We start from the raw sequence: 25,752 nt of genomic DNA, 5'->3' as shown, positions 1-25,752 counted from the left end.
TTTTAAAAAGAAAAAAATGACTATCTTTAATTTACGTAAGAGGAAATAAAAATGAACTTCTGGTTCACATGCTTATTTCCTTAATAGGAAAATTACATGAGGTTCATTTTCTCAGTATTCGAGTCCATGATGAAATCACTCATGGCTGATCTCCCAGAGGCAAAACTGTCCTAAACTATCAAGCAGTTTGTCTGTTTCCATCTCTGACCAGGTATCCCTGAATTCAACCACTTAAAATATGACAAAATCATAATTATGATTATTTCATGTGAATAGAACAGATCATTCAATGAACATTTATTATCCATTGGTAAATGGGAAGTGTTCAGATAACAAAGCTATAGTCTCTGTCTTGGGAATTCTAGTTGGACTATATATATATATCACATAAGCAAGAAACTCAAGGTTAGTTCTGCAATTACTGTTGTGGTTGAACTTTATAAAAACATCGAGAGCCCTAGATAGTTCCATGAAAGGACTTGGAAGACCTTGGCCACCTGGGCAGAGATTGTAACATGACCATAGCTCAGTTAAAACAATTTCCAAGGAGACTTAATCAACCTAGATAGAAATTATGTTTTTTGTGTGTGTCTTAGAACTGAATTATAAGGAATATGGACTCAACTTTCCAGTTTAGTTTGCTTAGAAATACAGGCAGTGCCTGCCTTCTGCCATGACATTTAATCTGTTCAACTGCGGGCTCTACAAGGATGTGGCCATGACTTTGTTCATCTCAGGACGTCTACTGTGCCTGGAACATGTTACAGGTTCAATACGTACCTGCTGAACAAATGAACGGATGGCTGAAAAAATTCTAGTTTCTATAACTCATCAACAAGTGTTTTAAGAGGGCCCAGTATATGCCTCACACTGGGCTTTGTGTGCTATGGGCCTATAAACAAATATTTAAGACTCAGGCCTTGTATTTTAAGAACTGTTCAATCAATGTTCACAGCAGCACTATTTACAACAGCCAAGACATGGACACAAACTAAATGGCTATCAACAGATGACAGGATAAAGACGTTATGGTATATTTATACATTAGAATACTACTCAGCCATAAAAAAAAGAATAAAATAATGCCACTTGCAGCAAAATGGATGGATCTGGAGATAGTCATTCTAAGCGAAGTAAGTCAGAAAGAGAAAGAAAAATACCATATGATATCACTTATATGTGGAATCTAAATTTAAAAAAAGACACAAATGAATTTATTCACAAAGCAGAAACAGAATCACAGACATAGGAAACAAACTTCTGGTTACCAGGGGGAAAAGGGGATGGGAAGGGATAAATTGGGAGTTTGAGATTTGTAGATACTACTATACATAAAATAGATAAACAACAAGTTTCTACTGTATAGCACAGGGAACTATATTCAGTATCTTGTAGTTAACTTATCATGAAAAAACATGAAAAGGAATATATGTACATGTGTGACTGTGCACCAGAAATTGGCACAATACTGTAAATGATCCTACTTCAATTAAAAAAATGGAAACAAAACTGTTCAATCAAATGCTGGTCATTTGTGCCACTCATTTCTCAGCCTCTTCTCTGGTACAAGATACCAAGGTCATAACGCTTTTACACTCTGCATAGACTCTAGATGTTGGAGGGGATCAGAGAAGGGAAAGATCTGTTTCATGGGCTGGAGAGTCGGGTAAAGTTAATGAAGGAGAGAGATTAGCTTACTACTGAAAGATGCTTAGGATTTAGGCAAAAGCGAAAATGACAGCAGCAGCAGCAACCACTCAAATGACATTAGCAACAACCATGAACATTTCCTGAGCACACAATTAACGTGTGTTAATGCATTCAGTCCTCGTGACAGGCCCACGAGGCCCTCAGTAACATCCCCGCTTTTATAGCTGGAGACACTGAGACACTCTATAGTTAGAGGCTTTTAATGACTTGATTTGCACTCTTAAAACTATGTTAAAGCAAAGTCAGGTTGTCACTAAAAATGAATTAGAAATATGGAATTCAATTTAAAAGAAGAAACAAAAACAAAAAAGGAAAAAAAAACAGAACAACAAGAAACAAAGTGAAAAATAAAAACAGAAAAGAAAGGAAAAAATGAAAAAAAGCAAAGAAAAAAACAGAAAAAAATTTAAAAAGAAAAAATATAAAATATAAGAAAGAGAAAAAAATTTAAAAAAAGAAATATGGAATTCAAGAGTTCACTACACAGCAATTTCTCCCAGACAGTGTCTATGTCTGTTCCTTTAGAACAAATGTTTGCATTGCTTACCGTGTTTGTAGGCTTTTAATTCTACACAACATGTCCAGATGACCAGCAGAATATTGTTCAATGACATCTTTTACATCATACGGACGTAACGTTTCCTTAAACTTCCGTTTTGCAACATGAAATTTCATAATTCTACAAGGACAACATATTACATATTAATCTTCATAACTGCACTGAAAGAAGTTACTCAAAAATCTTCCTAGTCAATATGAGAAAATCTGGGTGAAAAAAGTTACACATCAAATAATTTTAGGCTCCTATAGAAATGCAACAGAAAAGCTTGAGATTACAGTGGACAATTTAAAAATATCTCATGTGAAGCACATCAAAGTAGGGAAGAAAAATACTCTAAAAAGGAGACTAATTATTAAATGCTGCACTTTTTTAATGTCCATTGAAACCCTGAATTAAAATCAAACTCAAAATCAGTTTTACCTGTTCCATGGGATCCCCCAAAAGTCCAAGATATAATACCCAGAGAATGCATCCCTTAAAAAATATAGAAGCTGAGGGGGAGGGTAGAGCTCAGTGGTAGAGCACATGCTTAGCATGCATGGGGTCCTGGGTTTAATCTCCGGTACCTCCATTTAAATAAATAAATAAATAAGCTTAATGACTCCCCCCAGCCAAAAAAAAGAGTGATGGAAATTCTTAGTTTAAAAAAAGTGGGAAAAAAAAGCTGTTAAAATGGCCTTTTATGTAACTATATGCATTCTTGAGATGCAGGTGTGTCTGCAAAACTCTTATTCTCTCTAGTGAAGTGTACATTTGTAGAGAAATTTATGAAAATTCTGTTTCATAAATTATTTCTGCAGAGTACTGCTTGATTAACTAGCCAAGTTCTTTTTGTTTCAAATATAACCCACTCAGCAACTAAACTTGGATGGCTAAGCTTTTCAGAACCAGAGATTTCTTTTATTACAATGCTTCCCCCAGCATGGGCTCTAGGTTTTAAAACAATGTTTCATCACTGAATTCCAGGCTGCCGAAAATAACTAGGCTGCCCAAGATAGCCAGTTACTGCAACAATTTGATGCAATTCCTGGAGAAAGCAAACAGGCATAGCTTTTTAATGCATTTGTGCAGCCTTACTGCAGGTAAACTATAAACTTGGTGTTTATTCAATTATTAAATGGTTTTTAGATTCCTATTATCACTTTCATGGGTCCCAGGCTGGGAATCAGTCAACTAGGTTCCATGAACTGAAATGTACTGTTCCTTAGTGGAAAGTGCTAAGATTAGAAACAAATGTAAGGGGAGGAGGGTATAGTTCAGTGGTAGAGTGCATGCTTAGCATGCAAGAGGTCCTGGGTTCAATCTCCAGCCCCATCATTAAAATAAATAATAAATATAAATAAGCCTAATTACCTCCTCCACGTCCCCCCAAAATAAAGGGATTGTCTCAGTCCCTTTAAAATTTAAAACAAAACAAAACAAACAAAAAATAAATGTAGACTTCAAATGGAAAATTACCTAAGTGATCACTGATTGCAAGGAATCCAAATTGTCTTATTGCTTATAAAGTCCCAAACTTTATCATGTAATTATGTTATTAACTTCAAGTTGCTTGTATTCTGGTTATTCCTGAATCATTTGTCTATAATGTACTTACTCTCTCTTTCTGCCACATCCATTTTCACGTCTCATCAGGTAAACATCAAATTCCTTAGCATGTCCTTTAAGGCTGCTTATGGACCAGCTTCTGTCTACATCTCTCACCTCATCCTCTTCTTCCTTGGAACCTGAGGTTCCAGCAACAATAAGACACTTGCAGAAAAACACCATCCAATCAATTACATACTGAAGTTTATTTGCATATGCCATTGTCTCTTCCTGAAGTCCAGCAAATATCCTCAAGACTCAGTTCTAGCACACACTACTATATATAAAATAAACAGCAAGGACCTACTGTAGAGCACAGGGAACTATATTCAATTTCTTGTAATAACCTAATAATGGAAAAGAAAATGAAAAGGAATATAACTGAATCACTGTGCTGTACACCAGAAGCTAATGCAACATTGCAAACTGACCATACTTCAATTAAACAAAATTAATGAATTTTATATCCAGGGAAGAAAAAAAAAAGACAAGAAGGCGGAGAATGGAAAACCTGGGAGACTGAGCTGAGCCTGGCAGTCAGTAACTTCATGCAAACTCCCTGATCCATCTAGTCTCCCTGGTACATTGAAAATGGCTTCTGTCCCCTGCAGTGCAGTGAGCTTGACCAGAGTGCCCAGTGTCCATCTACTGGACACAGGGAGCAGGTCTCCCATCACCGTGCTCTTGCTGGATGGCCAGCATTGCACTCAGCCCTTGAAACTCTAAGACTTTTCCACCTACGATGTTTGTTTGGGTCAAGTGCAGGCTCAGGAGGTAGCGTAACCTGTCCCAGGTCATGCCTGCTGGTAAGAGGCATTTTTTTTTAATGGAGGCATTGGGGATTGAACGAGGACCTTGTGCACGCTAGGCATGCACTCTACCACTGAGCTATATCCTCCCCACCAGAGGCAGGCTTTTGCTGATAAAAAAGTCCATGTTTTTACTGCTCCAGTAAGCCAGCATCACAGGGTAGGTCACAGGCAGGCAAACCGGTAAAGGTTCAGGAGAATGTCAGGCTGTCCACCGACCTCCTCCTGCTTCCTCTGTGCATTCTCTGGCACCCTCACAAGCGAATCCCAGGCCTCATTCATCTGCTCAGCTCACAGCCATCTGTCTTCCCAAAGAGGGGCGATGCTCAGAGCACACTCCACCCTTAAACTGACTACCATCCTTCTCTCAAAGAGTCCCTTCCAGGAATCAGGCCAAGGCTGACGTGGCCTTGGACTGTAATGTTTTCCCTTTCAGCATCAATTCTAGGGGTCCTCTGCTTACTTTACCCCATTTGTAGGATGTGCACGTTGGTCTCAGCGGGGGCATCAGTTTTGCCTTATATTTTCCACCACCATGCAGTTAGTCTCTGTGATCTGGGGTGCGAGTAGGCCATTTTCTGGTTATTTGCAGGAAGAAATGAAGCCCAAAGTTCAATAATTCTAGATTTCAGGAAGGCTAAGAAGGTGATGAAAATTGAGCAAAATGTCCAAAGTGGCTGTTAGACTATGAATTTGATAGGTGGTTTAATTCAATTTTTTTCTTTCCAACATCATTCCATTTCAGATACTAAGACTTTAAACCACAAGGTGTGGGGAAAAGAGCTAGGGGTTAGGGGAGCCCCGAGCTGGAAGTGACAGTTGGAAGCCCTGGGAGGAAGAGGAGACCCTAATTTCACATCCTGATTCTCGCATAGGCCACCCTGAGTGTTGTATATCCGACTCCAAACACAGCTGGACATAAATCCAGACCGACTCAAAGTCTAGACAAGGGGTGCAAAGTTCTTTCTGTAAAGGGTCAGATAGTAAATATTTTATGCTTTATGGGTCATATGGTCTCTGTTGACACCACTTTACTCTGCATTGTAGCATGACAGCAACTGTAGACGGTACAGACACAGATGAGTGGAGGTCTGTTTCAATAAAACTTTACCTACAAACACAAGCATTGGGTTGGCTTCTGGCCCCACCCTGTAGTTTGCTGACCTCTGGTCGAGACAAGACTATCAGTGGGGAAATGCCTTGAGCCCAGCAATTAAAAACAAACCAACCAACCCCACCCCCAACAAAGAAAACAGACTTATGATTACTAGGGGGGAAAGGGGATAGGACAGGATAAACCGGGAGTTCAAGGTTTGCAGATAATAACTACTATATATAAAATAGATAAACAACAAGTTTCTATTCTATAGCACAGGGAACTATACTCAATATCTTGTAGTAACCTGTGAAAAAGAATATGAAACCTAATATATGTATGTATATGTGTGACTGAAACCTTATGCTGTGCACCAGAAACTGACACAAAGTGTGACCTGACTACAATTAAAAACAAATCAAACTGGTGTGTGTGTGTGTGTGTGTGTGTGTGTGTGTGTGTGTGTGTGTGTGTGTGTGTGTGTGTGTGTAGCCTGTGAACTGGTCTGGAAGGAAGAAGCAGAAAACTTTAATGGACTTTTATGCTTATAAAAGAAGTTTAATATGATCTACGGATTGCCTGGTAGAAAGGAGTGTTTGAGCAAATCATTCTAGAGTAAAATTAGGACCTCTAAAGTGCAGTTAGTGACTAAGATGCTACACTTGCAGGCAGTCCTTGGTGGTCTAACCCTGTGAGAAGGGTGCTGTCATTGGCTTCATTTTGCAGGTAAGGAAACAGGGCGGTGAAGTGACGCGCCTGAGGTTAAACAGCTACTGAGGACTGGATCTGAATCAGTCCGCCTCCAGTGCTGGGCTCGTAATCATAACGTTCTACTGTTGTCTTAATATCAAGATCTTAACATTTTATTTTATTTTTTCAGAGGGAGGTAATTGAGTTTATTTATTTAGTTAATGGAGGCACTGGGGACTGACCCCAGGACCCTGTGCACGCCATGCACTACTGCTGAGCTATACCTTCCCCCAAGATCTTAATATTTTACTGCAAGACGACAACAGTGGAAGAGATACTTTGCTATGAAATGACTCCCCGCTGCTGCCCACGTGCCTGGCACACAGTAGCTGCTCATTAAAACTCTGCTCCGTGAATGGCCTGTTCTTACTGGTGGTGTTGGCAGGTCCTTCCAGGGCCAACAAAAAGGAGAAGTAAGTGACACTCCCATTGTCTTCTTTTCTTCACGAGGCTAAACTGCAGCACTGGAGACAAGATAGCGCAAAGAGCAGGCACCCCTAAAGCCAGCCTCCTCTGATGCTGTTGGTAACTAAGGTGAGGCGTCTGGAAGGAAAGCTCTGTGCAGAGCTGATGTGCCGGGCAGGACCAGTAGAGGGGGGAAGAGATTCACTGCAAATGTACACTGGCAGCTGCTCTTGAAACTGAAGTCTGCTCCTACATTTCTGAGCACGAACAAAAACTAAAGCAAAATCAAACTCGGGGTGGAATAGATCTATATATACACACAACACATGTGCTCTTATAAGGAAATGTAGGTGCATTTGTTGTGCTGCCATGAGTTACAAAATCTTGCAGAAGTCTTGTTCCAGCCCTTTAAATCAGGGTAAAAACACTGCACATGAATATGCAGATAAGAATGATCAGAAAACAGACGAGGCGCTGACTGTCGCCACCGCCAAACAGATGGACAGGCCGGGCCAGCAGCCACACCATGTGTGGGGCTGAGGGCTCAGCTGATGGTGGACCTGAGAAGGGTCTGTAAGGCAGCAGGAACCCCCCGCCCAACTCCTCAGCTAATCAGAATCAGCCAGGAAGCCCCCCAAATGCCAATATCTGGGTCTCACCTCTGGAAACCCCATTTTGATTGCTGCAGGGTGTGGTCCAGAGAGTTCATAAACCTCCTCAGGTGACCTGAAGGTGCAGCCCAGGTTAAGAACTGCTGACGTGGAGGTGAGGTTGGGGTGGTGGTGCTGGGGCGGCCTCCACCCTCCTGCCTCCGGGCACAGAAGTGGTGCGGGGTTTCGCATCCGTCTTCCCAGTCACACGCATCGTACCTATGAGGCAGAGGGTCAGCACGCCCTAGGCTCAGGTTCCAATCAGAACCCAAATGCTTCCAGACTCTGCTCCTCTGAGTAAGACCTGAAGTTCCCTGCAAGAGCCAGCTATGAAGTTCCATTAACTTCTCAAAGGACTCTGCTGGAAGGGAAAGGAAGTACCACTCATTCTTTCAGTAAATCTTCATTGAGCTCCTACTACGGTGTGCAAGGCACTGTCCTCGGGTCTGAGCAGCACCATCTATGCGGGAAGAGAGCTGACAGAGTTGAAGAGGTCTCCAGGGATCCCATGGTCCCCAGCCTCTTTCTCTCTGCAGCCCCGATGGCAGGCAACGGTCACAGCAGCAGAAGCTCTGAGAGGATTCAAGAGCCTCATCTACCCAGAGCCTGGCACCCACCAGGTGAGCTCGGGGTGCCTGCTTCCCTAAGTGATGCCAAGGGCCTACCTGGTGAGCAGGACTGAGTCATTCATTCATTCATTCCTTCACCCACCCATCAAACATTTGTTGAGTGCCTCCTACATGCCAGGCTCAGTGCTGGATGCCAGGGATAAAGAAGTGAAGAGAGAAGCCTTGTGGCTCGAGCACTTCGCGTCCAGCAGGGCAGACAGATGGGCAGCCACAGGTGGGTGTGGGTGTGCAGGACAGGAGTGTGTAACCCAGACTGGTGGGGGGTGGGGGTTAGGAAACGATTCCAGGCCTTTACCCCGGTGCTCTGCACCCCATCTCTGTGGATAGATTGTCAAATTTCTCAAGGCTCAGAAATGGCCCCTGTATGTTCCTAGATCTTAGTATTTTGGTGTGGCTGTGTCCCTCCCCCTTGCTGTACGTTGGCTAAGTGTGTCAGTTGACTCTACCAACATGCATTCCACACCCACCTCTTTCCCCGTCCAGCAAATTCAACCCCCTGATTTCTTACTCCCCATGAGAAATACAGCATCTCTCTGCCTTAAAAGCACAGGTCCTTGGGGGAGGGTATAGCTCAGTGGTTAGAGCACATGCTTAGCGTGCACAAGGAACTAGGTTCAATCCCCAGTACCTCCATTAAACTAACTAACTAGACCTAATTACCCTTCTCCCCCCCAAAAAAAGCACAGGTACTAGGGCTCATTCCGTAAGGGACCCAGGGCCTTTTGATCACTGAATCCCTCCAAGGCAGCTCTCTGGCTCATTAGAGATTGGCCAAGAGGTGAAGTTGATTACGGAGCACAATCAGCAGATCACTGGGACTACAGAACCTGAGGGCATGTGTATCACTTGTCTGGATGATTCATTGATGCTATTTTCTTGTTAATACGTGTCATGATTCTATAATACAGATTTGCATTTGTGTGTGCAATGTTTAGACTTTGAAACTGTTTGAAACTGGTTGAAAAATTAGATATTCAAGACTCCTTTACCCTTCTTTAAACAATTTTTTTTTCAAATCATTCTTTTTTTCCTTCCAGTTTTACTGAGATAAAATTGGTATATACTGTATACTATTTTTGGGGGGGTGGGTGGGAGGTAATTGGGTTTCTTTTTTGGTGGAGGTACTGGGGGCTGAACCCAGGACCTCATGCTTGCTAGGTGTGCACTCTGCCACTGAGCTATATCCTCCCTGCCTTAAAAAAATTTATTTTAAAAAAATTGAGGGGGGTAATTAGGTTTATTTATTTATTTAATGGAGGTACTGGGGATTGAACCCATGACCTCATGCATGCTAAGCACGTGCTCTACCCCTGAGCTGTGCCCCCCAACTTCACCATTCTTTCATCTCAGACTGGGCTACTAGCTGGTGACGAAGTAGCCCCAGGAGCCCCTGAATCCACTGGCCAGTCTCATTTTCTGGCTTTCAACTCTTGATAGAGGCATGTCCATTAGCCACACTGGCACACAGTCTACCAGAAGTCTTTACTAAAGGAGCAAGCAGGTATGTCACGTGGCTGACCTAGGGATCAGGAAGGATCTGTGGGCACACTGTTTCCGCCACTGGGAGTAGAGTTATTCTTCTAATGCTTAATATTATTGTGCTTTATATTCAGGATCTAATAGGCTCTTCTGTACACACTGTTTGGTTTTCTTCTAAAGAGGTAGGAGTAGTAAAACCCGAGCGAGAGCTTCTGGATCCAGTGAGTCTGCAGATGGGTAACTTTCCTTCCTAGGATTTTGTGAGCACTGATATCATAATTAAATTGGGGAGTTTTATTTTCTTCAGAGTATAAAATCCTGCATAAACTTTAAAGTGGGAAATAAATAAGTAAATAAATCAAGTTGCCCATAAGTGTTGATTGCTCTTGAATATTTTTGGTCCCAGCAATGAGTAGGAGATTCGGTTGAAATTGTACCCAAATGAAAGGTTAAAAATGAGATGCTGCAAAGTCAATGCATTTCCAGTGAAAACACCAGTTGAGTGCAGCCTCTTGGCAAAATGTGGTCACAAGCAATTATCTTCAAAATGGAAACAAAGAAAAAGAATATTCCAGGAAATATCTTAGCTGATTAAAAATATGTGCTAAGTGATCTATCAAACGGTCTTCTGACAGCGTCCTTTACTATCACACGTCATATTCGGCCATCAAGAGTGTCTTCATGGTGACTCACAAACAAAGACTCATCACCTCTGCTGAAAAAACAGAGATGTCATCAGCAACATTAAGAACTGGTGGTGGTTAAACAGCTTGTACTTTTAACAAAAACCCACAAGGGCAGACATGTGCCTCTTCGTCTCTATTTCTGGAGTATTCTTGTCCGAAGTAGAAAGTGAGATTTAAGGAGGATTCAGAGTTGAGGATGCATCTTAGAGGACGGTGAGCAAATGGTCTTGAACATGCATCGTAGAGTAGGAAGAACACAGTGCAAGAGAACTGGAAAATGTCATCACTCAGACTGGGGTTCCAGCGCGGTGGTACCTGCATTGCTGGCGCCTCACTCAAAACTGACGAGTCATCGGCAGGTCTCCTCCTGGCTGATCAGTTCTGAGCAATTTCAGAAGAGTTAATGAGTCTTTGCCAGTGATAAAGAAATTCTTAACACCTCACCTATGTTCCCTAATAGGAAGATAGCGTAAGATTCTGTATATATATTTTTTAATTGAAGTGTGGTCAGTTTACAATGTTGTGTTAATTTCTGGTGTACAGCATAATGCTTCAGTCATACATGAACATACATATGTTCGTTTTCATATTCTTTTTCATAAGTTACTACAAGATATTGAATATAGTTCCCTATGCTATAGAATAGAAACTTGTTTATTTTATATATATTAGTCAGTATCTGCAAATCTTGAACTCCTCGTTTATCCCTTCCCCCCTGGTAACCATAAGTTTGTTTTCTGTGTCTGAGTCTGTTTCTGTCTTGTAAATAAGTTCATTTGTCTTTTTTTTTTTTTTTTAAGATTTCACATATAAGTGATATCATACAGTATTTTTCTTTCTCTTTCTGGCTTACTTCACTTAGAATGACAATCTCCAGGTCCATCCATGTTGCTGCAAATGGCATTATTTTATTTTTTTTGCTGAGTAGCATTCTAATGTATAAATATACCATAGCTTCTTTAGTCATTCATCTGTTGATGGATATTTAGGTTGTGTCCATGTCTTGGCTATTGTAAACAGTGCTGCTATGAACATTGGGGTGCATGTACCTTTTCAAATTAGAGTTCCCTCCAGGTATATACCCAAGGGTAGGATTGCTAGATCATAGGGTAAGTCTATTTTTAGTCTTTTGAGGACTCTCCATACTGTTTTTCACAGTGGCTGCACAAAACTACATCCCCACCAGCAGTGTAGGAGGGTTCCCTTTTCTCCACACCTTCTCCAGCATTTATCGTTTGTGGACTTTTGAATGATGGCCATTCTGACTGGTGTGAGGTGATACCTCATTGCAGTTTTGATTTGAATTTCTTAGGGTGTAAGATTCTAATAGATAATTTTAAAAAGTGTTATGTTGACAATCTGGCTTTGAACTTTTTTCCTCTCTTGGATTTTTCTCCGAAGTTACTTGTGACCACCTTGCTGCCACTTTCGAAGGAACTTCTCACTCTATCTTCTTGACTTCTTTGCAGTGTATAACACTGTCAACCCTGCCTCTTGTTCCGAGCGCTCTCCTTGGCTCCTCAGCATCCCACTGCCCTGGTGGCCGTCTGTCTGGCTGCTGGGTCTGCATCCATCCGTGCCTTCCTCCTCCCACAGGCAGCACTTTACAGTCTGTGAGCCTCAGATTCCATGCATACTGCCTGCTCTCTTTACTCCCGGACTCTCCCTGGTGACATTTCTGTAAACCATCCATTCTGTGCTGACCACAGCCAAGTTTGTCTTCATCTCAGACTTCCCTCCTGGGGTTCACTGGCTACAGGGCCCCACTGAGGCCCCTCAAACTCAACACTCACAGCAAGGCACCGTCTCCCCCCACGCTGGCCGCTGACTGAGCATCCGGATGTTTGTCCCCTCTCTGATTTTCCTCCTGCTCTGTCGCTTCATCCTCTCCAGCCGGTAAATATCCAAACCCCATTGTTGTTTCTGTCTGCAGAGCCCTGTTGTCCATCCTCTGTTACTCTTTACCAGGACAGCTGGGCTCTGGTCTCCAGCAGATCAGGGACTGTGCAAACAGGTGTGCCCCCTTCCCGATCTTGTCCTTCACCCCACAGTCAGAAGCATGTTTTTAGGGGATGGAGTGAAGCACCAACCTGATAGATTTACTTCTGTCCTTAAAAGCCCTTTGCCTTCCTGCTTGCCAGAATGGTTCCTGCTCTGATCCAGTCTGACCTGTCCTCCTCCCATCTCAGTCCCCCACCAACACTCGTGCTTTCTAATGCCACCTCCACCTTTGATCTTTGGTAACTGCAGCTGCCGCTCCTAAACACACACTTTTGCTAAGCTGGCTGGAACCCACAGTGTAGCCCCTCAGGACTCCAAGCAGGGATCTGTCTTTCTGGTTATTTTCATGCCTGTGCCTTTGAGTGCATGAACTGGTCCCTGGCAGGACCTTTAAAGAGCCTGTCATCAGGCTGCTGTGTGACTGGAAGAGAGAGACAAAGTAACTTCTACTTCCCACCATCCTCTTTCTTCTTGGGAGGGGGCTCATGAGGGCAGCAAATCCCCCAGAGGATGCGGAGGAGAGGTCTACTCAGAGCAATGCCTCTTGGCTTGGGGAGAGCATTTCCCGTCCAGCTCTGGGTGGGAATACCCATCATCATAGAGGAAACAGGCACAGAGAGGTAAGGTGAGTGACTTGAGGTTGCACAGAGGCCATCAGGTTTCTTGGACTACCTCTCCTGAGCTGCTCTGGGCAGGTGCCTGGGTAGTCAGGCTGCAGCTGCAACCCAAGATCCTTTGTGTTTTCACCTCAGACCTTACTGATTCATTTGATTCTCTAGAAGGCAAGACAATGTAAGAGGTAGCGTACACAGGAAACTACAGACATGGTGACTCGCACGGAGCCACCAGGAGAAGAAAGTGGCACCCTCTACAGCTCTTGGTCACTTCTTTTCAACATCACCAGTCGTCCCGTTTGAGTTGCTGTGGTTGTCTTCACAAGAAGATAGGTTGTGCAGAATTCTGATTCATTTCTTTTCTTTTTTGATGGAGGTACTAGGGACTGAACATAGGACCTCAGGCATGCAAAGCATGTGCTCTACCACCAAGCTATACCCCCACCACACACAGTGTTTTGTATCATATAAGGCAATATTGTTGTAGGTACTGACAGACGAGTCATCTTATAAACATACTTATGGTGTCAGTAAATATAGTACTACATTGTAAATGTATTTTCCTTATGATATTCTTTTGTTTTCTTTTTTCTTTTTTTATGAGGGAGACGTGATTAGGTTTATTTATAGATTTCCACTTGGAGGAGGTACCGGGGATTGAACCCCTGACCTCTTGGGTGCTGAGCATGCATTCTACCACTGAAGCATAAGCTTCCCCTCTTATGATATTCTTAATAACATTTTCTTTCCTTCAGTTTAATTTTTTGTAAGAATACAGCATATAATACACATAACATACAAAGTATGTGTTCATTGATTGTTGATGTTATTGGGAAGCCTTCTGGTCAACAGTAGGCTATTGGTAGTTAAATTTTAGGGGAGTCTTAAGTTATACACAGATTTTTGACTGTGTGAGGGGGTCAGCAGCCCTAACTCCTGCACTGTTCAAGGGTCCACTGTACAGTGAGAAGTGAGTGTGCAGAGTGTTCAAGAGTTTATCAATTTGCTTGTCAGTCTGTTTCCTTCCCTGCTAATTTCATCTTTCTATTTAGAAATTCATTTCTATGAGTGGATGACAGGACACTTAACACTGAATTAGATCATTAACAAGATATAGAACTTTTATTAAAAACAAGTGCAGGCTTCACTTCCACAGATGAGTTTGAAAACAAATTTTGAACAACTTGTGCATTCAGACTAAATAATATTTTGAAAATAACCTGTGATGATCCTTTATAGAGGAACTCTATAAAACTAAGTACTCTTCTGTCTTTTACAGCATACTTTGGAAATGTGTAAGAATAGCTGTTATTCACTATGATGAAAAGTGATGCCATTCGTTAAAAAAAAGTCTCAAAGTGCATTCTGGCAGTGGGATCCAGATGAGTTTGGAGAGTGGCCTTAATCATCTCATTGCCTGAGAATCTTTACTCTCAAAAATGATTAGAAACTGTCAGATGTTAATAAATATTAACAAGTGAAAATAAGATTTCCGACTTCACTCTTTGTGAATGTAATCATATTATTTTCCATGCTGTCATTCTTGCAGTACGGTATATATTTTTTGTTACACATTTTAATTTTAATTTATCCCTTAGGAAAAACTTTAATTATTGTAAGAGCTACTGGAAGACAAAAGACATGTTCCAGTAGTCATATCAGGGTAGGGGAGGGTCTAACTCAGTGGTAGATCGCGTGCTTAGCATGCAGGAGGTCCTGGGTTCAATCCCCAGTGCCTCCATTAGAAAAATAGATTAATAAACAAACCTAGTTACTTCCCCCAAAACAAACAAAAAAAGTAGTCATATTAAGTAATCAAATAACCAAAAAAGAACAAGGAAAATGCCAAAGCAAAGTTGCCGTTTTAGAGATAAATAAGAGATGGTTCACACTTGTAATCAGCAATATACATACAAAATACTACTTTAGGTGAGCTGTCAGAGGTGGGCAGGTTCACGCAAAAACATTCTTCTAGTCAATTGATGTTCAATTTATTATGTAATTTAACTCAGAAAAAGGGCATCTTTGCATGTGACTTACAGACTTATACCTGCAAACTCCTTTTCAGAACTGCTAATTATATTGGTTGGTCTTTTGATTTTTAGAAATTAAGTGCTATCATGAGTCAACGATTACCAATTATTAATCACTGAGTGTAGTTACTATGTTTTTATAGACTCCAACGATTTTAAATGGAACTTAGAAGTGATTAAAAAAAAAACCCCACTAAGCAGAACCAGGATATGGGGGAGAAAAACATCCCATCAAGAGTCATGTGTAGCAAGCAGAAAGCTTCCAAAACCCACAAAAAGGAAAAGCATGTAAATAACAAAGTTCTGTTAAAAATAAGGAGCCAGGAAAGAATTCTGAAAAGCAAGGGAATTCTGCAAAGGACTGTACAACAATCAGTCATGTTTCAAGAGGAAGATACTGCAGAGTAAATCTTAAGTCGCGGCTGAAGTGCTTAGCCAGCAGAATAAACCCATTTCGTTTTCTTTCCTGCAGCTCACAAATCTTTTTAGAGGCTGTGAGGCACAAGCAGAAAGCTTCCGAAGGTCTGGGGAAATGACACAAGCCGGGGTGAGTATGGCTTTCAGGAAACTTAACCTGCTCCCCTAGATAAGATTTTACTGTACTTGCTGTAAGCCGGACTAATCTGGGGGTGAATTGCCGCACATTAGGGTCTTGGATGGATGAATGAATGAAAGTAATTAATTTCAAGGTGACTTCTAGACCAGCAATGTCCCATAGGACTTTCTGCAATGATGGAAACATGCAGCATCTTCTCTGCCCAACACACACGCCACCAGCTACAGGTGGCTGTTGAGCACTTTAACTGTCGGTAGTGCTGCAGATGAACTGAATTTTAAATTTTGTTCGATTTTAACTAATTCAAACCTAAATGGCTATGGTATTGGGCAGTGCAGTACAGAGCCTTTCTGTCCCTTTAACTGAAGGCTTCAGGTATCATTTTACTACATATCCTTGGGTTTTCTGGGTTTAAATATTACCCAAGGCTTCTAGGATCCCCATGGATAGGGCGAGCATACTGTTTTCCAAACTGGGATACTTTGAAAATGACAAGGAGTGTTTGTAACACCCCTGATGAGACAAGAGACAAAATCAGGGACGGTCCAGGACAGATAGGAAGGCACGGATGCCCATCCATAGGGACAGCTGCTTGTAGGTCCTACTGGGAATTAACAGGCTTTGCTTTGCTTCTTTTTGGGTTGCTGTTACAGATAATGTGTGAGCATCTTCTGGGGTCCATTTTCATCATAACATGATTTTTTTTTGCTCCTAAAAACACTTACCCAAACATTTATAACCCATTTCTGCTTTTCCAGTGACTCCCAAACACAAAGTAGAGCAACGTCTAACTTGATGCTAAATGACCAACTACAAACAGAAATAAATAATCAGTCATACTGATATTGGAGCTTGGACCAAGTATCTGAAGAGCTAAACTGGGCCGGATACTTTAAGTTTTCCTCAGGCCTTTTGGTAAGAGGTGGAAAGAGCCAAAAAGATCGGAGGTATCCCTTTGCAGTACAATCACTCAGCATTTCCCTGACAGGTGCACATTCTCCCGAGGGGATTAAACTGGGCAGCCTGAGACTGGAGCAGCTCATTTAGTCCAGATCCTGGATTGTTTGAGGGGCTGGAGCCTGGAAATACAAATATAAGTTGCTTTGGACACTCTCTGAGTTTTCTGCCTTTGTAGAGGACACAGATTAAGATCAGCCTTAGCAGCCTAGGAGCAACGCACTGCAGAGTAGCTCCCTGTGATCAGAACTCAACCTGTCCCGAAGTAACACAGGGGGATTTTTCTTTGACCCAAAATACAGAACACGAATTGAAACATCAAGTCAGAAAAATAATATTAAAAAGCCATTTGTATCTATACCCTGGACGTCCTTAAAGCAACAAACTCACATGACAAGGCAGTTCTCATGTAACCCGTCTGGCATGGCCTGGCTTGCCAAACCCCACCCACCTTCTAGAACACGTTTTGTGTTGAACACAGTAAAGTTTTATATTAAGAAAACAATATTTCAAAATGTAATAGGCATGTGGATGACTAAGAAGAGAGAAAGTCATTATTCCAGGAGATTTACCTGCAGGAAAGAGAATTTAGCAATGGAGTAGTTCAAATAATCAGAGGAAGGTCTCAGAATCATTTCATCAAAGGTTCTCACTAACCTGATTGCTCGAATGACAGTTTTGAGTGGTGGGGTGAGGTCCTCCACAGAGACGTCACACTGGCATCCTTTCTCATCATATGCATCTTCAGTGCCCAGCGCTGTGTCAGCTGCAGGAGGAAACAGCCACTTAAATAAGAGATCCAGCAGCAACTTAAAACCCATTGCTGAACTGGTCTCACACAGGAGTTGGGGGGAACTCAAGAGACTCTGCTTATAAATCAATATATAGAAAGTCAGCCAATTGTTTTCCCCAGGATTATTCTTTCTCTGTTTCCTACAGCCTCACCGGTTTTACGTGATTTGACATGACCACTGCCCAGAGCTGTTTTCCACCGGGAGCTGCACTATTAAACCCCGAGTCTCACTTCTGACTCCTGCCAGATTTGTCTTCCTCGGTTGTCTTGTTGACACCTGGGTTCTCTCTCCTGAGTTGCATTTTCCTCACCGTGGCTGAGTGCCTGGCCATGGTGGCCTCAAGTGACGTGACCACCAGCATGGGGAGAGACTCAGAGCAGTGTGGTCCCCATGGCCCTGGGCTGAACAAGCCAGACCCTCCCAGGAGACCTGGAGACACACCCTCCCCTGGGGGGGAGGCAGGGGAGGGGGCTCACGTAGAGGCTAGGAGGCTGGCAGCACTGAGGCCGCCAGGCGCCACATGAGTGGTCCAGAAAGAGGAAAGACCAAGCAATGTACTTCATCGGATTCCCAGTGCAGAAGTCACAGGAGGTTGTGAGCTGCATTTCAAAATAGAGAGGGATGCGATTGTTTTCAGACTGCTCTGCAGTCTGAACTCTAGTGAGAAGCTCTTCCAACAAGGTCCCATCTTATACCTCGGAAACCTGGGGACACTGGAGAGGTTTCAGGAAGGCAATGCCTGAATCAGTGACTTACCTACTTGAAAATACAGTGTAACCAACCAACACATGATAATGCAAGCCCAGATAATTAAACAGAGTAACATACAGGGTCCTTTTATTATTAGGGGGTTAATGGAAAACTTTTTCATTAGGTACATGGTACACTCACAATAAACACAGAAGTAAAGATAGTGAAACTGATGTTGGCACGGACTGTAAGTTAAAGTGGGAACGCTCCAAATGATGCCGAGACAGTTTTCTCCCAGCCCAGTGCTGCACCCCTCAGCTCTGACCTGCACCCCAGTGAGACCCTCAGTCTCTCCACCTTGTTCAGGGACAGGGCTGGCCAGAGGGTGGGAGTCCTTATATCCAAATGCATCTTATTACAGAATCTTACCATGCCACTTATCACTTGATTATTCAAGACATACATTGAGCTCTCTGTCTTTGAAAAAGTTTCTTTTTTTTTTTTTTGGCAAGTCTGGTCAGAGCAAACTAATAGGAACTATATCTTGGCCAGCCTGTCTGCTGATGCCAGGGCTGAGTTAGAGAATTTTTCTCCTTATTTGAAAGCCACAAAGATGGGGACAATGCCATCTTTCTCTTTTATAAGTATCTTGAGATGTCAATATTCTTTTCAATGAGGTTAAGACCACGTTAAATATCTTTCTCCTGATTCCTAGAGGCTCAAAACCCTCTGTGAACTCTGACGCACCTGGATGGGGCGAAATTTTCAGCCAAGGCTGGCTCCGTGCTCTTCAACCACACTCCTGGCTCTCCACCCAGGTGTTTTGGGAAATGTGGCCATGTGATCCTCGCTCTGCACAAAACCGGGCCTTGACAGGCAGCGTGTGGACGGGGTGAGATGCTCCCCAAAGCACTGACACCCCTGTGGGCAGTCCTCCCAGACCTGGTGGGCCTGTTGCAGGCCGCCCCAGTGCACACATGGTCTGTGCTTTCGGGAAAAGAAGTTTAAAATGCAGCCCACTGAGGGGAGGATATTGCTCAGTGGTACAGTGTGTGCTTAGCATGCATGAGGGTCTGGGTTCAATCCCCAGTGCCGCCGTTAAAAATAAATGAAAAAAACTAATTATCCCCCCCCAAAAGTAAATTACAACCTGCTCTGTCTCCTGTGAATTAGCAGTGTTCAAGATCTGCTTTCAAATACTTGGTTTCCCTACATTTTGGACAATTCATTCCATAGCTTTTGGCAAGAACCACTTAGACCATACATGGCAAAGAAGGGGGGGTACACAGAAAGCTCTGGAAGCTTCTGCCATGTCCAAAGACTGTTCCCACTGTAAATTCTGCATCGAGATGCAGCTGTTTATGAATGAAGGACAGGGAGTTTCCAGTTCTTTCTCTTGTCATCTTCTCTCACAGATGAGATTTCTTTTAACAATTTTTTAAAAGTTATATTGCTTTTCTCTTTTTTCTTTTTTTTAATTGAAGTATAGTCAGTTTACAGTGTTGTGAAATTTATACAACTATGCCTTTATTTTGGGGGGAGACTATTACGTTTATTTATTTTTTTATTTAATGGAGGTACTGGGGACTGAACCCAGGACCTAGGGCACGCTAAGCATGTGCTCCAGCATTGAGCTATACCCTCTCCCTTCTTTTTACATTTCTTGATGAAATGATTACAATCGTTTTCAACCTTGGCTGCAAGGTTAAATCACCCTGGGAGCATTTGAAAAAATCTCAGTACCCAGGATGGGCTGCAACCCAGGCCTCACAGCTTTTATAGAAGCTGCCCTGAGAAGTCCATGTGCAGCCAAGGAGGGCCATGGATTGTCAGGGGAACATGGCGCCCCTGGTTTCTCCCAGCCAGAGCTGAGGAATGTGTCTGACTGACCTGCCATTGGACTCAAACAAGTTCTCCACATTTCCCCTGGCACCACTAGTATATTTTACACAACTTGAGAGACTATAGGTGCTTCCCAAGACAACAGGAGATAATCACATCATCAGAAAACAGAAAGAGTTTGGTGCAGCCAGTATGGAGATTCCTCAAAAAAATAGAAATAGGTTTACCATATGATCTAGCAATCCCACCCTTGGGCATATACCTGGAGGGGACTCTAATTTGAAAAGATACATGCACCCCAGTGTTCATAGCAGCACTATTGACAATAGCCAAGACATGGAAACAACCTAAATGTCCATCAATAGATGATTGGATAAAGAAGATGTGGTATAGTTATACAATGGAATACTACTCAGCCATAAAAAAGAATTAAATAATGCCATTTGCAGCAACATGGATGGACCTGGAGATCATCATTCTGAGTGAAGTAAGGCAGAAAGAGAAAGAAAAATACCACATGAGATCACTTATATGTGGAATCTAAAAAAAAAAAAAAAAAAAAAAGACAAGCTTATTTACAAAACAGAAACAAACATACAGACATAGAAAGCAAACATATGCTCGTTTTGTTTGTTTTTCTGAGGGGGAGGTGGTTAGGTTTCTTCACTGATTTCCATATGGAGGAGGTACTGGGGATTGAACTGGGACCTCTTGGGAGCTGAGCATGCGCTCTACCACTTGAGCTATATACCCTTCTACCCAAAACAAACATTGTTACCAGGGCAGGGGAAACAGGTGGGAAGGGATACATTAGGAGTTAAAGATTTGCAGATACTAACTGCTATATATAAAATAGATAAACAAAAAGTTTATACTGTGTAGCACGGGGGACTATCTTCAGTATCTTGTAGTAATTTATGGTGAAAAAGAACATGAAAGGAATATATGTATGTTCCTGTATGACTGAAGCACTGTGCTGCACACCAGAAATTGGCACAATATTGTAAACTGACTAGACTTCAATAAAAATACATTAAAAAAAAAAAAAAAAAAGAAAACCAGCTAGGAAAGCATGTAATGAAAATAGCTGTATTAGGGCATGAGATTACAGGGATGTATATTGCTTTACAAATTCCTTAAGGAATTTAAAGATTTTTTTCCGTCACAAAAATAATACATGCTTTTTGAAATAGATTATTTGAAAAAGAGAAAAACAATTAGAATGAAGAAAGAAAAATGTTCCCAAGTCCCAGAAGTTAAAGGAAGATCACTATTTTAATATGTTTCTTATGGTAAAAGCATGAGGGCTACAAGTTTGCAATGCATTTTTATTTTGGAAATTTAAAAGACATATACAATGATTCTATCCCACTGTGCTATGAGGAACACATTTAAAACTGGCCACGATTAAGGACGGTAGTTACTAATTTATGACGTCCTGCTATGAATTATAATTTATTTTCCCAGGGTTCCTTCCTCCTGGGCTATTTGTCTTTCAATTACCTTCCCTCACTATCATTTCCCGACATCTTAAATATCACCCTAAATTTAGAGTGTACACTTGAGCCACGTGCTAGCTCAAAGGCAGCCCCTGTAATCCAGCGAGAGTTCAGAGTAACTGCTTGGGCTCTGATGCAGCAGCACAGTTTTACTTCACTATGTGCTTGGCTGGGGACTTTTTTCTCTTCCATGCCAGGTGCTGCTAAGTCACCAAGACACACTGGGTCCTCAGGACACTAATAAGCACCCCAGAAAAATACTCCAGACAATATATTTTACTTACTTAATGTTTTTGTTTATTTATGTTTTTGTTTTCTTGGGGGGAAGTAGTTAGGTTAGTTCATTAATTTAAAAAATGGAGATACTGGGGGTTGAAACTGGGACCTGGTGCGTGTTAAGTACACGCTCTACCACTAAGCTATACCCACTCTCTGCAGAAAATCTATTTTTTGTTCTCAACTTTTTCCTTTTCAAAGAATTTTTACTTTAACTTTGTTTTTTTCTCTCTATGACAGTAATACATGCTCACTCTAGAAACTGTGAAATTTGAATTTTAAATTAAATCATAAAGAATGAGAAAAATCTGTTTATAGTTTGAACACTGGCAAATCCTGTTCAATTTTGGCCTCTTCCCTCCCAGTATCTTTTCCTCTGCATCAAATGATACTTAATGTCAAAGTCAATTTCTCAACACAGACTGAAAGGTGAACATCTCTGGTTGCCAGGTGAGGGAACTTTATTCTGAGAGCTCAAAAGTCCTTATTCAGCCTCATCTTATTATACAGCTTTTTCATCTCAAGCTCCAGCTACACTGGACCTTGAACAGTTTCTCAAGGTGCTGTTTAAGCATTATTACCTTTGGACACTCTCCCAAGGGCTACTCTCTATCCACCCTCATCCACTCTCTTCGGGTTTTTTTTGGCTGGCAATCGGTGGGTGCTAAATCTGCAGTGGGCAGATTGTCATATGCATAGAGCACCACAAAAGCAAGGAGTACCAAAAAATGGGAAGAACATCAGAATATTTAGAACAAACCATTTACATTTCAGCATGCATATACTTCCTGAGCCATCTTGAAAACTAGAATTTCATTTTGCAGTTTAGCAATGACTGTTGAGTTACTCAAAGCAGAGAGGGTGAGGTGTGCAGGGCAGCATGACAAGAGTTTCGAGCCTCAGATCCAGCCTTGCAAGGACAAGCCCTTTAAGAATCAACTACTTCCATGAAATGCACCTGCTCCCAAGACTGACTCAGCCTTGCCCTCATGTCTTATGGCTATTGCTACAGAGTATTAGATCTGATTGTTTCCAAGCTCTTTCCTTGCTAGATAGTTGTTTCCAAGCTCTTCCCTTGCTAGACAGTGATCTCTGTGAGAGCAGGGACCATGTCTTTCTGTCCATTTATCCATCTACCATGTATCTTCTCCTCCAGGGACCTTTTGTTCCTGGAACACTGAGGGTGCAAAGACCGCCCCCGAAGACTTCTGTTTCATCATGCAGGGCTTCCTCCTGACTTCAGTGAAGTCTGGATTTAGGATTTTTCTTTGTCTGTTTTTTTGTGGGGAAGGAGAGGTATTTAGGTATGTTTGTTTATTCATTTATTTTTAATGGAGGCACTGGGGGTTGAACCCAGGACCTCATACATGCTAAGCATGTGCTCTACCACTGAGCTATATCCTCCCCCTGGATTTAGGATTTTAAAAGTACATGAACTCTGTGGTTGGTGGCTGGCTCTGAACTGTGTTCTTGTTCACTTGGTGAATCATCTCTTGGAGGTTGAGGGACCAGTGTCCTCACGGAAGATGTTGTCATCCCAGAGGTCACGATGGTCCCTGTTTCTCAACTCTGTTCAGAGGTGGCTGAAGAACTCCTTGGGCACTTGGTGGCATGGAGGTGTGGGTTCTTTATTTTATTAATACAAGCTATCATTCATTCAGTCCTTGTATGTGAGGCAGTTCACAAATCTGAACTGTAATTGAAAAGATTGTAATGCCAGATTGCAACTACTGTGCAACTATGTCTCCATTTTACAAATGGAGAAGCTGCAGCTCAGTGTGAAAGATGATGTAAGGGGGCCCTTTTACATGGAGCTGGAGCAGCAATCACCTCACATGTCCAGTTTCCTGAACCTGTGAGCTGAGCCAAACTGCCAGCCCTTTAAGAATTCAGTAAGAATGAGAAAATCCCATTGAAGGGTCTGATAAAAATGAACATTTAGTGGGGGGAGGGCACAGCCCAGTAGTAGAGAGGATGCTTAGCATTCATGAGGTCCGGGGTTCAATCCCCAGTACCTCCATTAAAAAAACTGAAAATAAATTAAAAAAAAAAAAAAAAAAAAAAGAACTGTTACCTAGTGACCACTTTGCCTGACTAGTCAGTGAAGTACAAATCAAGCTTGGCTTGGCAGCACCAGTGAACTCTTCCTAAAAACAACTTAACCTCATCTTTCTCTTTTTTTTTTCCTATTAAAAAACCCTGGCCCCCACTCCTGTAATTGGGTTTCTACCTAAAAACGTATACCTCAAATTGCAACTCTTTGATCTCAAATAAATGCTGTCTCTTGAACTGGTTCCTTGTTTTTTGGGGGGGTTGACATCAGCAAAGTTAGATGGCCTGCTCAAGACATGGGTTATTAAGGGAAGAGCCGTCCTTTTAAAATTGGGATCGTGTCTCAGCACACAAATCTCCAGTGGCCCCACATTTTCTCTTAACCACATACAGCCTGAATTTTGAGAACCCACTGGCACCCGGCACCAACATGAAATGGCAAACCTCCAAGATTTACTGAGCATCTAAGACCTTCCAACGCAAGATCAAAATCAATGAGAAATGAAGGAAAAGAAAACACAGCCATTAAAATCTTCACAGAGATAAGGCAAGGTACTGTATCTATGAAACAAAAACAGGAAGTTAAAATAGGGGACATGTCGTAAACAGCAACAGCAATAAAGAACCTTAGGGACGGTAGGTGTGGGTGATGAAGTTGGCCCAGACTCCTACAAAATAGAACAAAAGACAAAGAGGTGGGAAATGGGAGAAGAAAGAAAGAGAGTCAGTCCACAAATAGTCGATTTCCATACAAGACAACAGAGAAAGTAAAGGGAAGAGATCATTAAAAAAAAAAAAAAAGAGAGATTCCAGAACAGAAGGTCATAAATGACCAATTTGAATTGATCCCTCTTGTGGACATGAATACACCCCTACCCAGGAATATCATTATGAAAATTCAGAATACTGGGGATGAAACATGGATCCTACAAAATCCCAAGGATAAAACAACACCACACCACTGGTCACATACAAACAGCAGAATGGCTCTGGGCTGAGGGCTGGAAACAGGCAAGCGAGGGTGCGATGCTTTCGAAAATCCAAATGAACATTATTTCCAGCCTAAAATCAACACCAATCCAATCTATTGAGCAGCATGAGGATGGAAAAGCCATTTTTGGACCTGTAAGGTCTCAAAAGAGTTGCTTTTTTTTACACTCTTCCTCAGGAATGCGCTGGGAGATGCACTCCACCAAAATGGGGAAGTAAACTGAGAGGATGGCCGTGCACCAGGTGGAGATGGAAACCTGTCCAGGTAGGGCTCATGTGAACCAAGGCGCAGGCATGTTGACAGCTGTCAGCATTATGCCCGGGGTCATCATACCCTCTATAAGAATTTTACTTTCTGAACTAAGGGAGTGAATCAAGAAAGGCGAAAACGTGAGACCCTGTAAACCGGGAATGCACTCTAGAAGAAAATAAAAAGGAAGTTGAAAGATCATATCTGTGCAGCAGGCTCAGAGAGCTGAGAGGGGGATGGGGTTTCCTGAACATCTTCTCCAAGAAAAATCACGGTGGAACTGATCGGTTAACTGATGCACTCGACCTTGTGGAAAATTCTCCTGAGAGATTCTGGGAAGAAGTGGGAAGAATTAAAACAAAACCAGGAACAAATAAGACATCTCTTTACTATACGACAGGAAAAGCAAACAGTGGTAGTGCAACATAATACATAGGTATAATGTAGACATTGAACTTGGGCGTATCAAAAACTTGCAAAACCTAGGTTGGAAGGAGGGGAGGATCTGCAGAAGGGAAACGGTGAAAAAAGAGCTAAATCTTCATTTACTAGAATTTTAAGTTAATAGAAAATGTTCAGAATTGATTAATCAGAAGTTAGCTGTACGCACATGAAAAAGTATGGACATTTGTAAATATCAGAAGAAACAACCCCAAAATAGAAATGGTTGCTTCTGGAAAGGAGGTCTGAGGGTAGAGTGGGAGAATTGAGGGAGGGAAACATCATATTCTGATAAAAAGAGCTTGTATTATTTGACTTTTTATTTTATTATTTTACTTTTATTTTTTAAAGCCCATTATTTTATCCTTGTTTTTTTTGGGGGGGGGGGAGGGGT

The 25,752-nt window shown here is 42.0% G+C and overlaps 1 protein-coding gene across 2 annotated transcripts in view; it reads right to left on the bottom strand.

The window, feature by feature from the left end:
• Positions 1-25,752, bottom strand: part of KCNQ5 (potassium voltage-gated channel subfamily Q member 5) — a 454,042-nt gene that overhangs the window by 5,355 nt on the left and 422,935 nt on the right. For both annotated transcript variants that reach the window (XM_031455912.2, XM_064487016.1), the window contains 2 exons: positions 17,182-17,290; positions 2,258-2,389 (listed from right to left, as the gene is read on the bottom strand). In XM_031455912.2, coding sequence (XP_031311772.2) covers positions 2,258-2,389; positions 17,182-17,290 — 241 coding nt within the window. The remainder of the gene's footprint in view (positions 1-2,257; positions 2,390-17,181; positions 17,291-25,752) is intronic.

This window comes from Camelus dromedarius, chromosome 6 (genome assembly GCF_036321535.1).
Source record: "Camelus dromedarius isolate mCamDro1 chromosome 6, mCamDro1.pat, whole genome shotgun sequence".
Lineage (NCBI taxonomy): Eukaryota > Metazoa > Chordata > Mammalia > Artiodactyla > Camelidae > Camelus > Camelus dromedarius.
This window is presented reverse-complemented; position numbering and strand designations above follow the sequence as displayed.